The sequence below is a fragment of the Anomalospiza imberbis genome, chromosome 1, assembly GCF_031753505.1.
Source record: "Anomalospiza imberbis isolate Cuckoo-Finch-1a 21T00152 chromosome 1, ASM3175350v1, whole genome shotgun sequence".
Taxonomy (NCBI): Eukaryota; Metazoa; Chordata; class Aves; order Passeriformes; family Viduidae; genus Anomalospiza; species Anomalospiza imberbis.
Window position 1 is genome coordinate 85,609,771 of NC_089681.1, and position 21,426 is coordinate 85,631,196.

General features: G+C 37.2%; 1 protein-coding gene across 2 annotated transcripts in view; it reads right to left on the reverse strand.

The window, feature by feature from the left end:
- Positions 1–21,426, reverse strand: part of LYRM4 (LYR motif containing 4) — an 86,224-nt gene that overhangs the window by 57,829 nt on the left and 6,969 nt on the right. For both annotated transcript variants that reach the window (XR_011001788.1, XM_068198836.1), the window contains exon 2: positions 6,405–6,525. Coding sequence is in view for 1 of the 2 variants with exons in the window: in XM_068198836.1 (XP_068054937.1) it covers positions 6,405–6,525 (121 nt within the window). In the remaining variant the exon portion in view is untranslated. The remainder of the gene's footprint in view (positions 1–6,404; positions 6,526–21,426) is intronic.

The following is a 21,426-nucleotide window of genomic DNA, read 5'->3' on the forward strand; positions in this document are numbered from 1 at the left end:
ACAGATAATTACAGTATTTTAAATGCATTGGCCAACACTCAGCAGTCTTTATTTTTAGGAAAGGTTACTGCATACATCAAATGCTGTGTTTTACCCTAAGCTCTTACATCAGAAAGACAAAGCCTCATTCTACCTCTGAATCGCCTCTGCTGGCAGCCTAAAGGTTATTTTCAATGCACAGTCTACTTTGGAATTTAATACTGCAGACAGAACCTGCCACTTGTAGTTTAGTCAGCAGAATGAACAGGAGCAAATCACTTGTGAAAACACAATCTTGCTCTCCATCAGGAGAGTTAAATGAAAGCCTGAGGAGTAACACTGCTCTGGAGACTCACACAGGTGTAACCTGGAGAGCCATGCCACCTGAAGACGACTAAAATGTCTATTACACTTCCTGCGCCCTCAGATGCCAGAAATTAAGCTGAAATGACAGCTCTGGCTTTTGGCATCTGTTCCAATGTTGCGCATCTCCAAAGCTAGCCTACATGCCAAGATGAAAAAGGTATTTGGAAAAGCTGGCCGAAGCAGACCTCACTGCTTATAAGTTCAGTGAAGGGACAAGCTCTGATTCAGCTAGGTTTCAGTTTAAATTTACCAAACCTTTTTCAAAGTCACTCCTATGACACCTTTTTCTTTGTTCCTCCTCCTTTTCATCCCCCAAAACCTTATGGATATTTACTGCATGTAAAATATATTTACTCTCCTACTGAAATAAAAAAACTCTGAAAAAATAGCTCTGAATGTACTGTTTCCCAATTTCAATTTTAAGCTTTTTTTTGTTTACTGAAAGACAGGTATTATCCATCCTATGTTTTACATTCCTTCACCTGCATCTGTGTCTCTTTCTAAGTCAAGAGCTCTGAATTTTAATATATGTTAAGGATTTCCGTTGTCTTCCTTAATCATATGCTTCCTGGTAGGTTACTCTTATTAAGTATTTAAAGTTTTCAAACCACTTGTGAGATAAAGGCAACATGAACATAACAAAAGGGTTTAAACTACCTCAAGGAAAAGAAAATACCTAAAAATATCACCCGAAAGAGCTTTGAAATTTTAAAAAAATTAAAATGAAAACCACCAACAAACACAGAAAATGCCCCCAGTGGCTTCTAAACCCTGAGTCAGCTGATTTGAATTCAGTTTGTGGCTTTGCCACAAGCTTCCAGCATAATTTTGGTAATTGCAGGTAAGCAACCAAACAAGCTAGAACTCATGACGTGATAAAGCAATTAAAAACTGACTACCAGTACTGCAATAGACTAGGAGCGAGAGAAATGCAAGAGGCTCATGGCAAACATTCTCTACATTCTAGCTGCCAATCCAAGGATTTATAAGTATATAGGTATTTCATGGATATTGTGCAGCGACTTGATAAAACTGTTTTACCAGGATATTTGTCCATTGTTTGATTATGCCACTCACTCCCGCTCTTCTGCTGTGAATGAAGCATTTGAAAACTTTACTGTGTCTACACTTGCTTTAAGTATAACTAAATGGCCAGAGAGGTAAGAAGAATTCTCTGGGTGTAATGTCAGCTCTATCCTGGCTGGAAAATGATGTCCAACTGTAATAAATAAAAATACATGGCACAAGTGAAAGCCTCAGCAAACTTTCAGTTCTTATCTAAGAACTGCAAGTCTACAATTTTATGGTAGAAAAACCTGTATTTTTGTAGAGAAATGGCTATTTGCCATTGTGAAGCTGGAAAAAAAAAGAGATAAAATTCAAAGAGTTGCTCAAGAAAAGCAGCAAAATAATTTGTGATTTTAAAACTTCCTTGCGGTGACAAGCTTGATAAGAATGAACCATATTAGAACCCCAACAGAATTGTCTGCCAGCAGGAAGACATGACTTATCAACACTACACACATTGCTGAACAGTAGCGTGGTGCTGCCCCTTGTGTTCAAAGGGCTTTTCCAGTTATTCTTTCCTCTTTGCTCAGAACTGCTTCCAACATAATGAAACACATTACACAGCATTTTGCAACTTTCTTACATATTCATCAAATTTAGACATAAATAGCCCAAATCTAATACTAACAAGACTTTTCAAAATGAATCTTCTCCTGCAAAGGGCATCCAGCCTACAGTGCTCTGCAGTATAAAACCAACTTGTTCAGATACCCAGAACATTTCTTAAAGTTTGGTAAGTTCCTTCAGACAGTCAATTCCAATATCACAAACTCACAACTGTGTAAACTGATACCAGTCCTCCAAATACTTAACAAAATGCTTTCAGTCCAGAAGTACATACACCTTGACAATTAGTAATATAGGAATATTTGCTGCTCAAAGGATGAGCAGTCAATTCAAACCAGGTGCAGTAAACTAGGGTAGTACTTACACCTTTCATTTTTTATAGCAACTATAATTGAAGTTGCTTGTCTTGCTAATATTTATTAAACATGTTTTAATATTTATGTTATTTTGATTAACAGAAAGTTTCCTTATGGCTTTATGGTCATTAATTCATAATAATACGAGTGCTGTATTAGTACACTGATTCAGTTTAATTTCCCCTTCCATTCAAGTGTTATTCAAATTCACAATATCTACAAGATAAGATACTGCTAATGAACACCTCAAGAAGGCACAGTACTTGGCTATACACAGCTGCACGGGCAACTGGGCTTGCTGAAAAATACAAGATCCAGAAGAACTGTTCTTATTTTGCAAAAGTTTCAGCACAGACCATACTAGTAATTTTGACTATGCAAAAACATAAGATTATAAGACCAAAATCTCACACTAAGTATGATGTGGGCTTTTATCAAGGAGTAGTCATGAAGTATTTCTTTAAGAGAAATGGAGCTAAAGTTACTACAAGCAATGGATATTTCAAGGATTAGAATGTACTTTACAACATGCTGCAAACATGAAAAATGCTGCAAGTACTCAGTATTTATCATTATCAGTGGAACCTTTCTAACTGAGGTTTCGTGCATCAACACCACATTCCTTCATTCTACACATCTGAAAGGAACAGTAAGAGAGGTCAAGCCTAAGGAAAACTCAGACTCAAATGAAAAGTTCATCTGTTCCCTTAAAAAACACAGATCACCAGCCAGCTGTAAAGGAGGCATATCCACAAGTCCCGACTGAGTGCTCACGGTGCCATCTCTTGTCTCCCTGACCAAAGTTTGTGCAAACCAGAATTCTCATCAGTTTGGATTATTTAAAGAGACAAACAAAGCTGTGAAATATTAAAACCCTTTTAATGAAAAGTATTGTAGGTGTGTGATGTTAAAACCAGTAAAATTGATGACAAAGGCTCAGAGCTGCCAAGAAAAACAGAATAATCCCTCTTCACTGGACAACAAGATGACTGGCAGTTTCTAGCTACAATACAAAATTGAGGAGAAAGCACTACAGAGGAATATGGAAGAATGAGGCATCCTATAAATGAAAACAAGGCTTTGATTGATCAGAGCACACACATCTACTATAGCTTTTGAACTTCACTGTTATGTTTTTAGTTCAAAACCCAATAGACAGAATGGCATAAAGAAAACTTCAAAACACTCAATATTAGTCAAACTTCAAAGTGGCTTTCATAAATCTTAAATTTCAGCAGCAGCAGTACATTTCAGTGTAAATTTCCCTACCACTAACATACTAACATTACTAATAGTATTAGAAACTCACAAATGAAATCACATTAGCATAGCTGGGGAATGGCTGTTATGACAATCCTTAAACACCTTCAAGATGTCACCTCAAAACTTCTTAAAACTTTCCACTTCACACTTATTTGCAACAGCGCATTTCTCATAACATCCTTCTCTACAGGAAAGACACATAATTTTGTTGTTTACACAGTAAACACACATGCACAAAAATCTTTGCCAACAGTGTTGAAAATGAGTTGTTCCTTCCGTTAGCCAGGCTATTATAAAATCAAAACCAATAAGCACAGGAGGATTAAGCTGCAGATTAATGCTCCTCCATGCTTTTCAGCATTATAAAGCTACTTCTATAACACTCCAGCAAATTGTACAGTGACTGACATGAACAAAATGACAGTAATCTGTCACTACTTCACATTTCCCACTAGGCTGATTCAAATAGTTATTTATGAACCTTACACTTCAATGGTCACTTTGATGACTAAACCATAAATTAGAATGTAAAGTGAATATAAATTTGATTTTAGAGTAACAACAAATTGTCAGCAAAGAGGGATATTATTTAATTTCTAGTGACATACTAGAAAAAAGTCAGCAATACCAAGATGAACCACATCATAATAACCCCCAAACTTAGCAAAAAATTGCATGCTAGATCTCATGTTTGCTTCAGTGCTTGTGCATTTAAAAATAAAAGCACTTTATATTATGCTTGGTTAGTTTTAAATATAAAGTCTTAATAATGTCAGATGACTTCATTACTTAGGTCTTCAATTAAATAGAGAGGGAGAATGAACTTTTTTGACAGAGCATGATGAAATTTGACAGCAAGTAAATATTAATATGAATTTAGATGCTCAGGTTTTTAATAGTCCTGATGAAATCTTTTAAAACAGTGTTGATATTTTTACATTTATCTCTTGCTTTACAGATGGGACTGAGACAACACTGAAACATAACAGAAATTCTGCAAAGCACAACAGTTTGCAATTTTTTTAGGAAAAAAAAGTCTTTAATACCCAAACAATCAACTGTTGCAGGGATGTATGTCAAAAAATTATCTTGATAAAATAATTTTCTTCTCTGATTATTTTTTGTTAAAAAGTTCCATTGCCTATTATGTTACTGTATAATAACATTTATTATCCGTTACTCTTGAAAACATGTAAGATAAACCCTTCCAAATGCGAATGCAGCGTGCTTGTACTTTCTCTGGAAAATGTCTAGAAGTGCAACATTAAAGAGATATTTCAACACAAGTTTCACTGTCTTAGCAATGTTAAAAATGGAAAGTTGTGTCAGTGTCTTTAATACTCCTTCTTTTTCTTACATGGAATGATAGTGATCCGATTTAAAACCAACTTCAGCAACCTGGCTTTTTATGTTGGAGAATGCTCTCAAATAGCTGATGTTTGAAACAAACATGCAAAACCCTTCAGTCTTAGCAATAACTGAGGCCATTCTGAATTATTCTGGTATGTCCCACTGATACAGTAATAAATGCGTAACAGAAAGATGCTGACTGATGCTAAGGGACAATCTTTAGGCTTAAAGGAAACTTCAAAAAAGGTGCAAGGCAAGACCCCTACCCTAGACAAAAGTCCAGCCTGTCAAGAGTCTGTTTTAGAGAAAGAATATATATATTTTTAGGATCTACAGAAAAAAGGTAATTTGGGTTTACACAGGACTTAAAGAGGAAAGAGGAGTTTTATTTTAAAATCTGTCCCAGACCTATGAGGACTCAGATCAGTAGAATCATGTTTTGCTCAGAAAAAAAAAAAGTTACAAAGTTTAGCAAGACTTTATCTTAAGCAAGATTTAGAAGAGCTGAAGATGCCAATTATCACCTACAGATCAGAGAAAAAACACCCCAACATTCAAATGTTATTGCATTGGAACAATCCAATCCAAATTGCTTCTTTGAGAAACAAATAAAAACATAGCAGTGTTTTGGTTAAAAAAAAAGATTGCAAAACTATGGTAGCACAAAAAAATCACCTATTCCTGGGAGATGAAAATAAAAAAATAACTTGCACTGAAGCATCCATATTTAATTGTCAAATCAAAGGGCCCAGCTCCCTACTAAAATAAGAACCCATCAAACTGACCTGCTGCTTGTTTAAAGAGCCATATTAAAGCAAACCATGGAGGAGTAGGTGCACATGTTCATTCAGTGTTTAATAAAAGTACTACTGAGCTCTGACTGATGTCAGCAAGCACAGATTTTGCAAGGTGGAGCAGCACTGCAAGTTCTCACAGAGAGGTCAGGCATAGAAACTTCCTTGCTTCCAACTTTTAGTGGTCACCTTACACAGACAGTGGGTATGAATGAGAAGCTAAAAAAGTATCTGAAGTTCAATCAAGTCTACTTCATTTCTTAGTAACATGGTACCTATTGGAAAGAACAGAGATGCTATAATTGCTACTCAGACAAGGCTGAAGAAAAATATTGCCAGTGACTCAAATTTTCCAAAGAAGAACCTATCACATTTAGCCAGCCTTTACTTAATTCACTTCAGGATTTTCTTGTTCTGTTACTATTCTAACACCGTATCTGGAGATGGGAAAAAATGAACACAGAAGAAAGTGAGACTATTTGGAGTGATTGTTAAAGTCAGCTCTCTGAACCTATGATGAAAGGACAAACAAATTCAGACAAAAATGGATGTTCATCTAGAGATGTTTTGAGCAAGGAAATATTTTTTTCCATCTCTAGTAGCATAAGACAGTTAAATGAATAGTGAACAACTCCCGTAAAAATTAGAGAAATTAACATACCTGCCGTTGAATAACCTCTAGGTTTGCTTTTGCTTTATTCAGTAGTTCTTCTATTTTTTCAGAATCTGCTATGTTCTTGTTTTCTCTAAAGGCATCTCTTATCCTTCTGATGGCGTATGTTCTAAACACAAACAATAAGAGGACACATATTCATAGATGTGCCATGATTTATGTCATTTCAACATTCTTTAAAACATGCTGATACAAAGAATAAAATGCACACCTCCCATATATATATATATATATACACACATATATATATACTTATTTTGCTCAGTTTTAGACACATATCATTTTACTCAGGGTTTTGTCTTGACTGAGTTGAAGTAGTGACCAGATCCTATAGTTTTAAAAAAAGTGCTTCTATTGGATGTTACTGTAGAAAAATGTCATATTTCAAGTATCAGTCCAGTCCTAACTGCTTGCTTGTGCTAAAGCCATACTGTTGGATGCCCAGCATGGAATACTGCAAAACTCAAGAATATCACAAAAAGGCTAAGGACCAGAAAATAATTCACCAGATTATTTTGAATCAGCGTGACTATTCTTAACCTGAATATCCTAAAGGTCATTGTCACAAAATACGTTTCTACTAGATGCAGTGTTGTAATCTAGTAGTCAACAAAGGTAGATTGATTAACACAATTAACACAAAAAGGGCTCCTTCCCTGTCACCCTTTTCCTCTCCTGACAAGGTGTATTTCATCCCTCAGTCCAACACCTCATTAATTTCCCCACTAAGAAGCAATAACAGAACATGATTTCTGCAAGCTGGAAGAGATTATGATCTCTGCTTCCAGAGAGGAAGGTCCAAAGTTGCAGCTTTCCCCAAATCCTGCCCTTTCTTTCCAACACAGTAAAGAACTTTCACACAGTCTGTAGTGTGTTGTCATCCTGCCTTCCCTCCCCCCCAGTCAGGGCCAATTTCCAGGTGAAAATTAAATTTTCAGATGGAGCAGTGGATATGTCCATTACACGGGTCCTTGAGAGGAACTGGAGAAATGCAGTAAATTGATCTTGCTCATCTGTCTTCCTCGTGTTCCTTGGTACCACCACATCACATCAGTATTACTTTTGCTACAGAGAATAAAACCCTATGTGTGGCACTGGAAGGAAACAAAAGGCTGCAAAACTCTCCCACAATTAGTTTAATATTTCAACAACCCTTTCCAATCTTGTATAAAAGTGGAACATGAGAGACAAAATTGTCTGAAATGCAATCACATAAAACCCAAGGACAAGACTGAAAAATAAAATTATTGGGGGAGGAGAATGAGGAGAGTGGAAGAAGAGGAAAGATGAATAGCCAGTGGCACTCCATTCCATTAGATGGTGCTATCCAGCTCCCAATACAGCTTTCACCAGCCAAGTAGCATATTTTGTCTTTGAGCTCATAAATAATACATTTCAATCACAGGAATCAGGATGGCTGTGGAGTGCCACTCTGCCACTCACTCCGGCAGATGGTGCGTGCTTTTAATTAGGGCCTGCTCACCTCTAATGTGACACTGGGGTGCATGAGGGAGTGAGCCAGCGTGTGTTTGGATGTGTGAAGTTAATAGAATGTATTAAATATGGAAGCTCAATCTCATCTGCAGCTGTTGTCCTAGCAAGACATGAAGGGGAAGCTGATTATTTCTTCTAGAAAAGAAACAACCCCAAATCATTAATATATAGTGTAATTCTGTTGCTTGATAATGGAGAGATTTCAAATCACCCCATATACATCTGTAGGGTTAAACTGTGCAAAACATATAATATTTTCTGAAAGAAAGGACAGGTTTCCAAGAGATACAAGAACAAAAAAATATATATTTAGCTTAAAAGAAACAACAACAACAACAGCATGTATCTATTAGTGGGTACAAGTCTTTCTATTGTTGGCTGGGGGACTATGTACAAATGTGTGGGATGGGACTGCTGAGGAACATGTTTATTTTTTAGCATTAGTTTCATTACAAGGTTATGACAATGGGAAGATGCCAGCAGCTCACATCCCAGGCAGTAGACAAAGAACTTAATGTTACAACTTACTGTAAAAGTTTTTTGACCAATCACACAAAGCAAAAGCATATTGACAGTAGTTCTATCCAACCACTATAAGCACACATACCTTTGGTTAAAAAAATGCTCACTTATTTCGAATACAAAACCTGCTTGTAAGCCTTAAGATACAATGCACAGAGCTCCATTATTAAGCTTAGAACATCCTAATAACTCACTAGATATACTTTTCTATAACTTAGGGAGCTTTTCTAGCCAAGCATTAATACACTGACCATTGTTCTATTTGTCCTTACTTTCTACTTCTTGAATAATTTTTCTGCTGACAAATCTTATGTCTACTGCTTAGCTCTAATTGCCGTTCAGAGCTAAAATGCAATATAAATGAGTAAATGCCATCTACATAAAAAAGATAGATGGGACAAAACCAAATTCTTGTTCAGTATAACACCTACAGACTGGAGGTGGTGTTTTTGTTTTGTTTTGTAGGTATGATGTCTTAATTGTTCCATTTTCTCTCTCTTCCTCTAATTACACACAACAATTGTTGAGAAAGAAAACAAACTAATTTTTATTAATAATCACAAAGTTGCACTGTTTTTACCTTCTATTTTTTTACCTTCTATTTTTTTAAACTTCATGAGTTTTAACATCCAAAGGAAGTTACTCTACATAGGCTTTAACACAATCTTAATTCTACAGCTAAATCCATATATCTCTAAACACATTTCTAAACTCTAAACACATCTCTAAACACATTTCAAAAACTAGCTCTATAGCCTGGCACTACTCTTTACCAAAGTTACACTGAGATTTAATGTATCACTTCAAATAAGGATGAGCCCAATTCAAAGCTCAAAGCCAATATTATAATGACTCTAAAATATCCTTTCTTCCCCATTGAGAGGTGTCAGGGAAATATTTTACCAACATTCAAATTCTCTAAAATTATGTAAAAAGTGTTAAGTAAAGATATAAACAAACTGGAAGGCTTTTTTTTTTGTTTTTGTATGTGTGTGTGGTTTTTTTTATTTTTATATGCAACAACAGTTGTGAACAGTGTCAATTCAGCACCTCAACACTCTCTATATTTCAACAGTTTTTGAACTGAGAATGCATTAAAAGCTAGAACTACCACAAGAAATGCAATATTGATTCAAGTCTATGAAAAACTAAGCCCATCTGAAAGTACAGCAGTGTGTGTAAGCAACACATGTTTGAGAATAACCTGTTCATTCAGACATGTATCTGTTGGGTTTTTTAACAGAGCACTGTTCCAGAGATCTGGCTGATGAACAGACTAGTCTGCTGATCAGATGTTCTAATGGAGTTTATTTTCAGTTCAATGAGTATAACACACCAAACCCAAACCTGTGACATTTGAAGACACACCTAGAAATGCCAGTAGCAGCAAATACATGGTTGTCTTCATAAAACTTTACATTATTCTAAAAAAAGCACTACCTGCAGACAGCATCAGAGCTGAAAAGACCACTGGCAAGTGAAGTGATGGCTGTACCTTATGGATGATTATTTACACAAAGGGGCACAAAGGAACTGCAACAAGTTTAAGCCAATGTGAAGAGGAGCTATTGCAATTTCACGACCCTGGCAGACACAAACCCTCCCTCTGTCCCCTTTAGATCATCACAGCCAGTCTGATATTTGGCCCCAGCTGAGCCAGTCCAACTTGGGAAATTGACAGAAATTAATCTAGTACAAGAGTTAACTTATTTTTTAGTTGTTTTGGGCTCTTTTTGCAGATTAGTAAGCTTTATCAGCTCTCCATGGAATTGGATGAGCAACATCACTGAGGAGGGGGGACAGCAGTACTGATTTTGATGGATAGAGTTTACAATTGATCCCATTAGAAAAGCCAAGCAAGTGACACAAAGAAAGGGGACCTTTCAGTGGGACCTTCAGTGAGAAGGTACCAAGCTAACCCTCCAGAGAAACAGATTAAGAAAGCAGTTTTGGATACAGTACAGCTCCTATAGACCTGTGGGAAAAGCCTAGTTCCTAATGCAGCAGTATTCATTAGGAAACATCATTTAAATTAAGTCTTAAACTACATTTCACAATTCATTATTTTTCTTACCTATTTTTTGAAAACAGATATTGAACAATGGCTGAAAGATGCAACAAGGTATTTTGCTTTTATCATCCAAGTGCACTGAAATTTGAATAGAGAACACCTTTGACTTTTATCTTCTGCAAAGACTTCTCCAGTGACTAGTGACAGCAGGACCCAAGCAGGAGTGTACAGTTGAATATATTCACTCAGCGCTCTCGTACATATGCACACTCAAAACACCTCTTGTAAGCCCTACTTACGTGCATCTGTCACACAATTAATTCCCAATTAAATCAAAATAATGTCCTCGATGGGCAGTAGACTCGGTGTGATGGCTGCAGACCAAAGCCACTGCAGGTGGATGGCGACACAAGGCAACAGATGCACATCAGCAGAAAGCAGGAGTGGTTGGGTGTTAACACGAGAACAAGGCCAGGGCCAGAACATTACCACAGACTCTCAGGCACTGGGCAATGCCTGCTAGTGTTATGAGACTACAGTGCTGCCAAATAATAGTAAAAACTAATGAGAAAGCAATCTTTGGCCCAATACTCTACCTTCAAAGAGTTCCTCTCTTTTCTTCCCTGAAGCACAATCAAAAGCCTAATGTGTCCTCATGAAAATGAAGTCTACAAGAAGCAAAGTCTGAAACAACAACTATTAATAAAAAATGAAATCACAATCCAGGTACTTCAGAAAATAACAACTGCTTGGGGACTTATATATTTTATTTCGAAATGCTTAGTTATGTCACACCTGACCAAAAAAAAAAAAAGAAAAGCTGAAACGTCACACAAACATACTTGCTTAAGTACACAGTTCCGAGCTTTCAAAATAAACCTGGCCAAGCAATGTTTTTCTCAGCACCACTCTGCATTCACCAGTATCACAACACACTACAGGTTTAATCTTCTTTCCAAGACATCTTTACAAACATGCTGACATCTTGGCTTTGTGCCTGTCAACAAGTGCAACATGTTAACAGGTCACATCATAGTCACAGGCACCACACTGCGGAACACAATGGCTATTACAAATTGCTGGCCGCTGAGCACGCACATGAACACAGAAGAGGACAGACAGTTGTGGTACAGAATCTGTGCAAGCAAAACACATCACAAGGGAAGGGGCTGCCAGGTTAGAATATTCATATTCAAGGCTTTCAAAGAAGGTCTAGAGTAAAATGCATTTTTTATTACTAGCTTCAGTTATATTCAATAAATTAAGGCAAGCGAGAAGTAGCCAAGCTCTAGGAAGCCCACTGGGGTTAATAGCTCTGGAATGAAGTATATGATGCTTTTATTTAAGGGCACAATGTATAAAAGTGAGCTGCTCATTTACAATAGAGTAGCATTACATCAAGTGAGGGACCCTTTTCATAAAAGGTCTGTTTGCTTTAACTGAACTATATTTTCTTACTATTGCTGCCTTCCAATTAACATCTATTAACTTATGGTAGCAACAGGATGAATTTTCAGAATTTCCCATTATTACTAGCAAATTGTGCAGTAGATGAGATCTGTCCAACTAAATTTTCAGCATTACATTTCATTTAAAAAGGGAAAATTTTTTAATCATCTGCAGAAAAATCATTTTAGCTCACAGTAAAGTTTTATTAGCGTCAGTGAAGACATCTTCATGTACAGAATTATTTCTGAAGGAATGCTTATTTGGATGTATATATGTATACACATGTGTATTTCCATATATATGTGTATGTATGTATTTACAATATTTTTTCCTCTATAAATGTCTCATTAAAAGACACCAATTAAGGTGAAACAAAACCTGCATGTAATTACCATCTAACACAAAAAAAAAAAAAAAACCACTTAACAACAGGTGTGTGGTTGAGACTGAGAGGTAAGTACCTTCTGGGGAAGCAGTTGTGACTGGTCTAATTAAACTCAAGACCAACAGAGGGATGTGAGCACAACATTTTATCAACAAGTTGTTCCTCAAACTCCATCACTAGACACACTTTCAGCACTGCCACTTCAAGTTACAGCACAACAACAACAACTACATCTGCCTGTTTTCTAAAATTCAAAGCAAAGCCCATTCTTGCAACCAGGATTTTTTTGGGGGAGTCAGGGTGGTGGCTAGATGCTGGGAAAGGAGGAAAGAAGAGTAAAGAAGAATAAAGATTAGGTTGCTGGTAAACTGATAACAAAGAGTATTATTTCCTTGAATTTTCTAACGAAGCACAGTAACTAGACAGTCTTCACAAAAAGCCTACAGAAAGAAACCTACCAGTCACTACTTGGTTTTTCTGCTAACATACAAAACATGAATTCCAATGCAATTACTATGTCTGAAATAGAACAGCACTAGAGATAATTTATGAGAGAGGATTAACCCGAAAGAACAAAGAATAGGAATAAAGACTGACTAACATTAGAAAATAATATTTGAGAGAGGGTGACTGTAACCCCGTGTATATAATACATGCTGTATGGCCAGATACAAGCATTTGTAGATTATTTGTAAAGCAAATATTGCTATTTTGCATCCTAGACCTCAAAATGTCGAATAAAAACTTGAACCCTTTCCATAAATTTCCTTTCATTCCTTTTTTTCAACCTAAACTCAAAAATGTTTTCAGAAAATAACTTATTTTTTCTGACTATATCTTTTCATCAGTTTGTGTCTGTACCTATTTCAAAGGAGAGAGCATGGATGACCACCTGATCAACAGGATCACAGAATCATTCACATTGGAAATGAGTCTAGGAGGTCTCTAGTCCCACCTCCTGCTGAAAGGAGACTCAGTGATGGCATCAGATCAGATTAATCACAGCTTTGTCCTGTCAAGTTTGAAAAACAGGACATTGACCAGACCACTTTGCTCGGAAAACAAGCTCAATTGCTTGACTGCCCTTGTAGGGAAAAACTTTCCTTAAAGTGAGTCTGAAGAGCCTCTCTTCCTGCACTTTACATCTGCTGTCAGTTTTTCTCCTACCAGGCCCCTCTGGATACCTTGAGGCACTGGCTGCTTTCAGGGTCCCTCAGTGTTGTTTCTTCTCCAGGCTGAACCAGACCAGCTCCCTCAGCCTTTGCTCACAGGACAAGTGCTTCAGCCCCCTTACTAGCTCCTGCTGAGCTGCCAACAGGTTTGTCTGTGCCTTTCCTGTTGGAGGACTGAGGAGGGCAAGACTGAATGCAGAAGTCCAGATGTGATCTCCCTCCTATCAATCTGCTGGCTGAGCAACTCTTGATACATCTCAAGATGCTCTTGGCCTTCCTTGATACCAGGGCACACAGCTCTGTTCCCAAAGACTTTCTTCTTCCCAGAACACTATCAATTCTATTCATAGTTAACTATGATTATTTTTGCAATTCATTGAAACATACATTTTTGTGGCTATATTTCTACAATAAAAACAGTTATTGGCTTAATTCTAAGTGTAAGGAATCTCTGCAGAAGGGAGTGCTTTTCAGGAGGTCAGGGTTAAAAGAAAAAAGTAAAGATGGTCAAATGAAAGCTTTCTTTTAATCTTAATTGGAGCTCCAATTTCAATGTTATATCGCAGAAGAGGCTAAAAAAGAGGGTTATCAGTGAAGGACCCAACTGCACAAGTTGTTCAGTTAATGAGGCACCAGGCAAGGATGTGCTGCAGGAACTATAACCTGAATTTGCGACAGATGAAAAGGGTCCTGATGGCCTGAAATGAGTAATAGCTCTCTGCTGAGCTTTCACTGCCAAGCCCTTGCCAGCTGCTCTACAACCAGGACACAGGGGTAGCTCAGCAGTCCAATTACCAGGCAGGGAATGCCTTGAAATGAAGTTCAAAACCTGACAAAGTTGGTTTCTCTCTTCTTCCTTTTGAGACAGATATATACCACTCCATTTGCTGTGCTGCTGTTTCAGAACAGTTCATAAAAAAGGCCTAGCCTGCTGTGTATAGCTGCTACAATAGTTTTCTGGAAAGATTAGTTTTACTCCAATGCTGTGACCAACATTTCTCTTTTCAGCATGGCTAGAGGTTCTCCCTGCACTGGTATGGCCTCACCTTGAATATCGCATGCAGTTTTAGTCACCACAAGATAAGAAAGGTATTAAGCTATTAGAGAGCATCCAAAGGAGGTCAATAAAGATGGTGAAGGGCCTTGAGGGGAAACCATATGAGGAGTGCTTGAGGTCACTTGATCTGTTCAGCCTGGAGAAGAAGAGACTGAGGTGAGACCTCATTGCAGTTACAGCTTCCTCAAGAGGGGAAGAGGAGGGGCAGGCACTGATCTCTTCTCTGTGGTGACCAGTGACAGGACCTGAGGGAATGGCCTGGAGTTGTCAGGGGAGATTTGGTTGGATATTAGAAAAATGTTTTTTCCCTAGAGGGTGGCTGGGCACTGGAACAGGTTCTCCAGGGCAGTGGCCACACCACCAAGCATGAAAGAGCTCAAGAAAGGTTTGGACAATGCTCTTCAGCACATGGTGTGAGTCTTGGGGATGGTCCTGTGCAGAGCCAGTAGATGGACTCAATGATCCTTGTGGGCCCCTGCCAGTTCTCCAGATTCTGTGACCCTGTGACTTGGGTACCCTGAAGAGGGCTAAACATATTGCACCTCCTGGAGATTTCACTTAGGGAAGCACTGGGTGCTAATCAGCCTTTCTGGTGCAAGCATTTCACATCTGACAGTGGAAAATGATTTGCCTTTGATGAAGCAATAGTTGCTAATGTTATTTTAATCAAGCAGTAGGACATAAAGTTTGGGATAGTCTAACTACTTGGACTGCAGTATGGTTGGTCTGGATGATGGTAAGATTTTGATAGGTCATTTCTGAAGCACAGCATTATTTCTGGAAGTATAGTAAATATCTAGTTACAGGACACAAACTATTATTTTAATATGGAAATTATGTCAGTTCCTTAGAAGAGAAAAGGGATCAAGTATCAGATAAATGTTAACAGTAAACAGTTTTAAAATAAATGAGATATTTTGACTTACAAAGGACTTAGAGAAACAGTTCTCTGAAAGTCATCTGAGGTAAAGGTTTGTTGGCCATTTTGACAGACTAGTAATTTTCAGTATACTGAACAGACTCTTAACAAAATTTTACTTTGAAAAAGTGATCTTTAGATTCTAGCAACAAAGACAGTTAATTTTACCCCTTGATTTTTGCTCAAGTAAACCTGAGGTTTCTGAGACAGAAGGATGTAAACATCATAGGTCCAAAAGGAAGAAATTGTATTGAAATTAGATAGGGTCCAGTTATCTCATGACAGGGGCAACAATAAACCACAAATACATTTTATTAAACAATCCACATGAAGTAACATACCACCTGCTCTGATTATATACAACATATTAAAAGTTATAGGATTTAGAATATTGAAGTTGCTATCCAAAATTTATTCTCTCATCCATTTCTATCAGCTTTACAGCTTATCCAAAAGTCTTTGTTCCTTATAACTCAGTCAGTAATGACAAACATCCCCCACTGAACTTCCTACCACCATCTGGCTTAGTGACCTTCCCTCATTTATAGGAAAGCTCTGTATGTTTAGTTTAGCAAATTTACAACATCAATTTTGATGACAATGATGGATATTTGAAATTACTTAGCAGCACGTAAAATTCTAATAGGCACAAAGCCTATTAGTCAAATCTAGAGGCCTAAAAAAGTCAATTTGTAATTTGTAATAGAATCAGCATCCTACTTTGTGCATACAACAGAGTGCTGATTATTGTTTTCAGACATTTGGGATTGTAAATATATGCCTTTGGACAATGCATATAATGTTTCAAGAAGCTCAGATCCAGACTACTGTAACTATTACCAAAGGATCAGAAAAAAAGAAATGCGGGTTCATTTGTACACTGTGAACACTCCTTAAGGTAGACAAAGTCAAGTGAACTAGATATTTCCTTCTGTATCCTTTATCCTTTCTAGTTAATTAGTTACAGGACATGGAAGTCTTCACATACTTTAGAGATGATTACATCAGGACTAAAGAAAGAGAGGCTAAAATCCCCATCCTGAGTTGAACAGTAACCCAGAAATGCAAAGGAAACAAACTCTGGGTGTCACTTCATCCCCCACAGGAAACCAGATGCATGAAAAAAGAGCAGTATGACCCATGGTGAACAGAGGCAAGCACTGAAGGAAAAAGAATATTCTGCTTGGTAAAGCTGAATGACTGATGTACCATGCAGTGAGGCAGATTTGAGGTTTTCAGGTAGGCACAGCTGTTCTTCATCCCCATACATAATGCAGCACCCCTGTGCACCAGGAATAACGTGCCAGAGCTGCCCACCCTGACTTTCTGCGCTCCACAACTCTCACCTCCCAGGTGTTACCAGAACAAGGGAGCACTTAAAGAGCCAGACCATTGGCAGGCAAGTTATGGAAAAATATGTCAACAGCTCTTTATCTTTGGGGCATGATGGTGCTCAGATAAGACATACCCAAAGCCTCCACTAGCTCCAGTAAAGTAAATTCAGCTTCTCAGGACCCACAGATCCTATGCATTTCTCTGAAGTCCAGAAGTAAAATGGGAATCAAAGCAATACTAAAACCTAAGTGAAGTAACACGACATTGTTCAAAGCTACTTCACATTAAAGAAAGAAAAAAAAAAAAAGGGTTACATGCTTTTTCCTACTATTTTTCCTACAGTTACTCTAAAAAAAAAGTAGAATAGATTATCTATCTGCCAAACCTGAAACAAAGAGCAGCTACTAGCTAAAATGTTTATTTTAGGCTGTGTATGAGCTCCACCTCTAAAACCATGGTGAATACACTCCTACTGTCCAAACTGTATGTAGATCCCAGCATACGATGCAACACTTTCATCTGACAATATATACTTTAATATCAGACAGAAAAATGAGATTAAATTTAAAACTCGAGGTATTCTAGTCCAGTGAACAGAAGTCATTCAATAAACCTGCTGACAGATCTTTAGTGCACTTAAACAGTTTAACTACTGTAACAGAAAAGGAGATCAGAAGTATTTAGGAAGACAGAGCAGTCAATTTTCCTTTTAAAGAAGAGAAGCACTGAAAATCACCTTTTAATCTAGGCAAGCCCAAGTACGTTAAATATAGACATTAAAATTTAGAGGTGAAGCTATGCTAAGGTCAGTAATTTTTAAAGCATCTTCCAGTGAATCTCTTAACACTCTCTCTAGGAGTCTTACACTATGAATGAAAAAGGATTGCCATATTATATTTCTATATCTCTACACATTCTATTTAATAAGACTAGGTTCAGATAGGTACATTTAAATATTAAAAAAGATTCTGCATTTCAAGCCAAAAATGGGCTATAAAACCTCCCAGATAATACTCAATAGCTAATTAAAAGTTACAGAAAAATAGTTACATGAGTGATGGTAGCACTTTCTGTCCTCTGTCTGCAAGCAAGGAAAAAGAAAACATAGAGTAAACACCAGCTTCTTTTCCTCCCATAAGCACATGGCTGGTGGCTGCAAGAATTTCTTCTCAGATAACATTTACTCTAAATGTGGAATTAACATCTGGCTTAAAACTCAGTAACTCAGACAAGTCCTGGCTACGGTTACTGCAGGAGATATTAGGAGAGGAAAAGAGGTACTAGGAGCGATATACTTATCATACAATTTTTAGCATAACATTTTATGATCAGGGCAGATTACCTTCCCTTTCACCTGAGACATGACCTTCCACACCATGGAGTAGCAGAAAAAGTTTCCAGTCTAGGAAAAAATTACCAACGCAAGTTGCAGAAGCACGAGGTTTCCAGTTAATGGCAGCAATAACTTGCACTGATAGAGAATTTCTCCTTCAAGGGTTTCAACAAATTGTTGGGAAATAAAAGCCCAGAACCAAGCCTCAAAGTCTATGCAGGTTAGTAAGCACTGCCACTAGTCCACAGAACAAGGAGTTTTGTACAGATATATGTACAGTATACTTGTATGTCCAACCCTGTATTCCTGCAGCTTACAGGACTATCTTCATCCCATGCTGCCCTTGCTTTTGGAAGTGACTGTGAGCGTGCCACCAGCAGTTTGATAAATATCCGTATTTCCATGCAAAATCTGCAAATAATGGGCAGCAATTTTGGGTATAAATGATGAACTGAAAATAATTAATTAAATGTAGTAAAAAATGCGCTCAACAGCTCTGGAAATCAAGAAGCCTATTTAGCGTTCTACATGAAATGCACTGCTTATTATTGTTGTGTAAACAAAACACTTGAACATTTATTTTCATACTGTAAATCAGATCAGGGAAAAAAACATGAGTGAGACATCTAATTTATTTTGGCCAGTGATAAACTACTTAGATCAATCAATCAATGTTTCTCCCTTCAGAAATAGTTTACATACTTAGACCATTAATTTGAAAACCTATTTGCTAACTTATTGTACTAGAAAAATGCTGTGATATTTTAGATGGGTCAAAGATGTTTTCTAAAACTTAGTAGTAGGTTAGTTTCATGGCAACACAATACAGTTCAATTTGACATTGTCAGTACAATTCAAGCTATAAGCTTCAAGGACTGTGTTATGCATTTCATTTGAGCTGTATTGACTTCAAAGCATTTTCCTGAGAAGGAGGCAGTCTGATGTTACTTAAATAAATAAAAACACTGAATATATTTGGATGGATGGATGGATGAATGGATGGATCAATTATTGTTTCACAAAGAATTCTATTAGTGATTCAATTTGAAACTTCATGAAATGTGATTGTTTCTACCTGGCCCCTTCCAATTTTAGTTCTCGTTTTTAACTGTGACTAACAATACAAATAAATGATGGCTCTGAACCACACCCCCAACTACCCACCCCGGCCACATTTGGCTCTTTCATTGCTATTCTAACATAGTCTGCAGAAATTTACCATTCACACGTGTAACCCTCACAAGCTAAAACAATTTTCTCCAACACCAAGGCGCTGTGGAAATCTGCGCACACATTTCCCCCTCCTGCTTAAGCAAACAATAACTGGATGTTTGCATCTGTGTGTGCCTACAAGTGAGTATTGTGATAATCTGTATGTTTGTTGGGAAAACATATAATGCCTGTAAATAAACACTACCAAGCAACAATGTCATGTGTATCCTGCAAGCAAACCCTAGTTACCAGAAATTGCACCCTGTGCAAGACAGAGATGGAAACAACTCTGTAAAAAATGAACTTTTGGGATACAATGAATTCTTTTAATAGGCACCAGAAGTCACAGAAGTTTAATTATAAAAGCTTTGCTTCCATAAAGGACTAGTGATTACTAAGAATATACTGGAATGGATTACAGTATTGGGGAAATATTTTAACTATTTTTTTTTCAGACACCCACTTTCTCTGGCAGTAAAAATAAGACAACATTACTTTTAAACAAGCTCATGATTTAGAAACAGGTCTTTAATGGTTCCAGACCAGGATATGCCAGACAAGCAGACTCAGAAGGACTGTCAAGACCTGTTGATGGACATTATTTTCTAATACGACTAACACACCTATCATATACTCTCTAGTCTCCACAGTGGATTCACAGCTTGCTTTAAACAGGGATTTTGCAAAAGGGTTACTGGGATTATGCAGAAGTGAATTCTAGACTTCTTGATACCAATACATTCATATATGCATACACACACATAATATTTACTTTGTGCATAGGCTTCTTTAGAAACTATAATGAGATCAACCAACTGCTATTTATTTAAAAAGTTAAAAAAAAAAAAAGAAGTATCTAACAGCTTTTCCCAAGACTTTGTAACAGACATGATGCTAAAGAAAGTGTAAGTACTGGACTGAGTCCTGAGTCGCTGAATACCATTCCCAGCACAGGACCTTCAAATTTTCCGGAAGAATGCTTTAAGGATTTTATTTCAGGCACATTCTGTTCAGGAAGAAAGCATCTGAACTCAATTGAATTCTTTTATCATATTAAATGTTCAGTTGCATTGTATCCTGAGAAGAATGTTAGAATTTTATATGGAAAGCAGGTAAAGAGGAACAGAATAGACTAGACTAGAATAGAATGTAGAAAAAAAGTAAGGGAAAAGGGCCATATACCATAATGCCACCTAGCCAGAATATTGTCTGGATGACTCGTGGCATCTTCATTCTTGAGAAAAAACTGTATCAAGAAGAATCCCCAAGAATATTTCTCACTAAGGACATTTTTGTACTCAGTTCTGTGCACAAGAGTCTTGGAACAGCTGGCTTAAGTATTCGCAAACACAAGAAAACAACGAAGAAAGTCTCCTTTGATCTCCACTTTTTTTTTGAAAAGCAGAGAACTATGTATAATCTAGGTCTGTACTTTGTTGGTCAGCGAACCCAAAAACTCATGGGAAGAGCCTTATTGAAGAGGTAGTTCAGAGAGCATCCTTGCCATCCATTACTGCAACAAGTGGTTCTAAACATTGCCTTGTCAACTGCAGTTTCCTCTTTTCTTTTTTAAATTTCTTTAATTTTTTTTTAAATCCAGAATTCTGATCTTCTAAAGACCACTTGAAATTACAATAGCCTGTGTCTACTGTATCATGAATCATCTGGATGTTAGGAGGTCAGCATCTTTTCATCATGGGCAGCATAGCGATGAAGACAGAGGAACTAAGTGTTAAAGCCACATCCAAGAGTAAGGAAAGGAGGAGGTTAACTGGGACAGCATTTAAATCCATTTTAATACTACAGCTACATTACAAAGGGCTTTTAATTTACCAGAAATCATAAGCATATGTGTATGGGTATGAGTCACTGCTAGAGGCAGTATTTTTTCTATTACTCTCATTAGTTCTCAAACAAACACTACTGGTAATTAGTTCTTATATATAAAGAAATATATCCCTGTTCTTCCGTGCTATACATAGAATAACAAGCAGCCACAGCAGATTTACTCATTTTGGGTGCCTTTACTAAAATGGAATAACCAAAAGAGTAGATCAGTCTTTTGAGGAAGCCCACATCCATGTGCCTACCAAATATTAAATTTCAATTTTTCCAGAATTC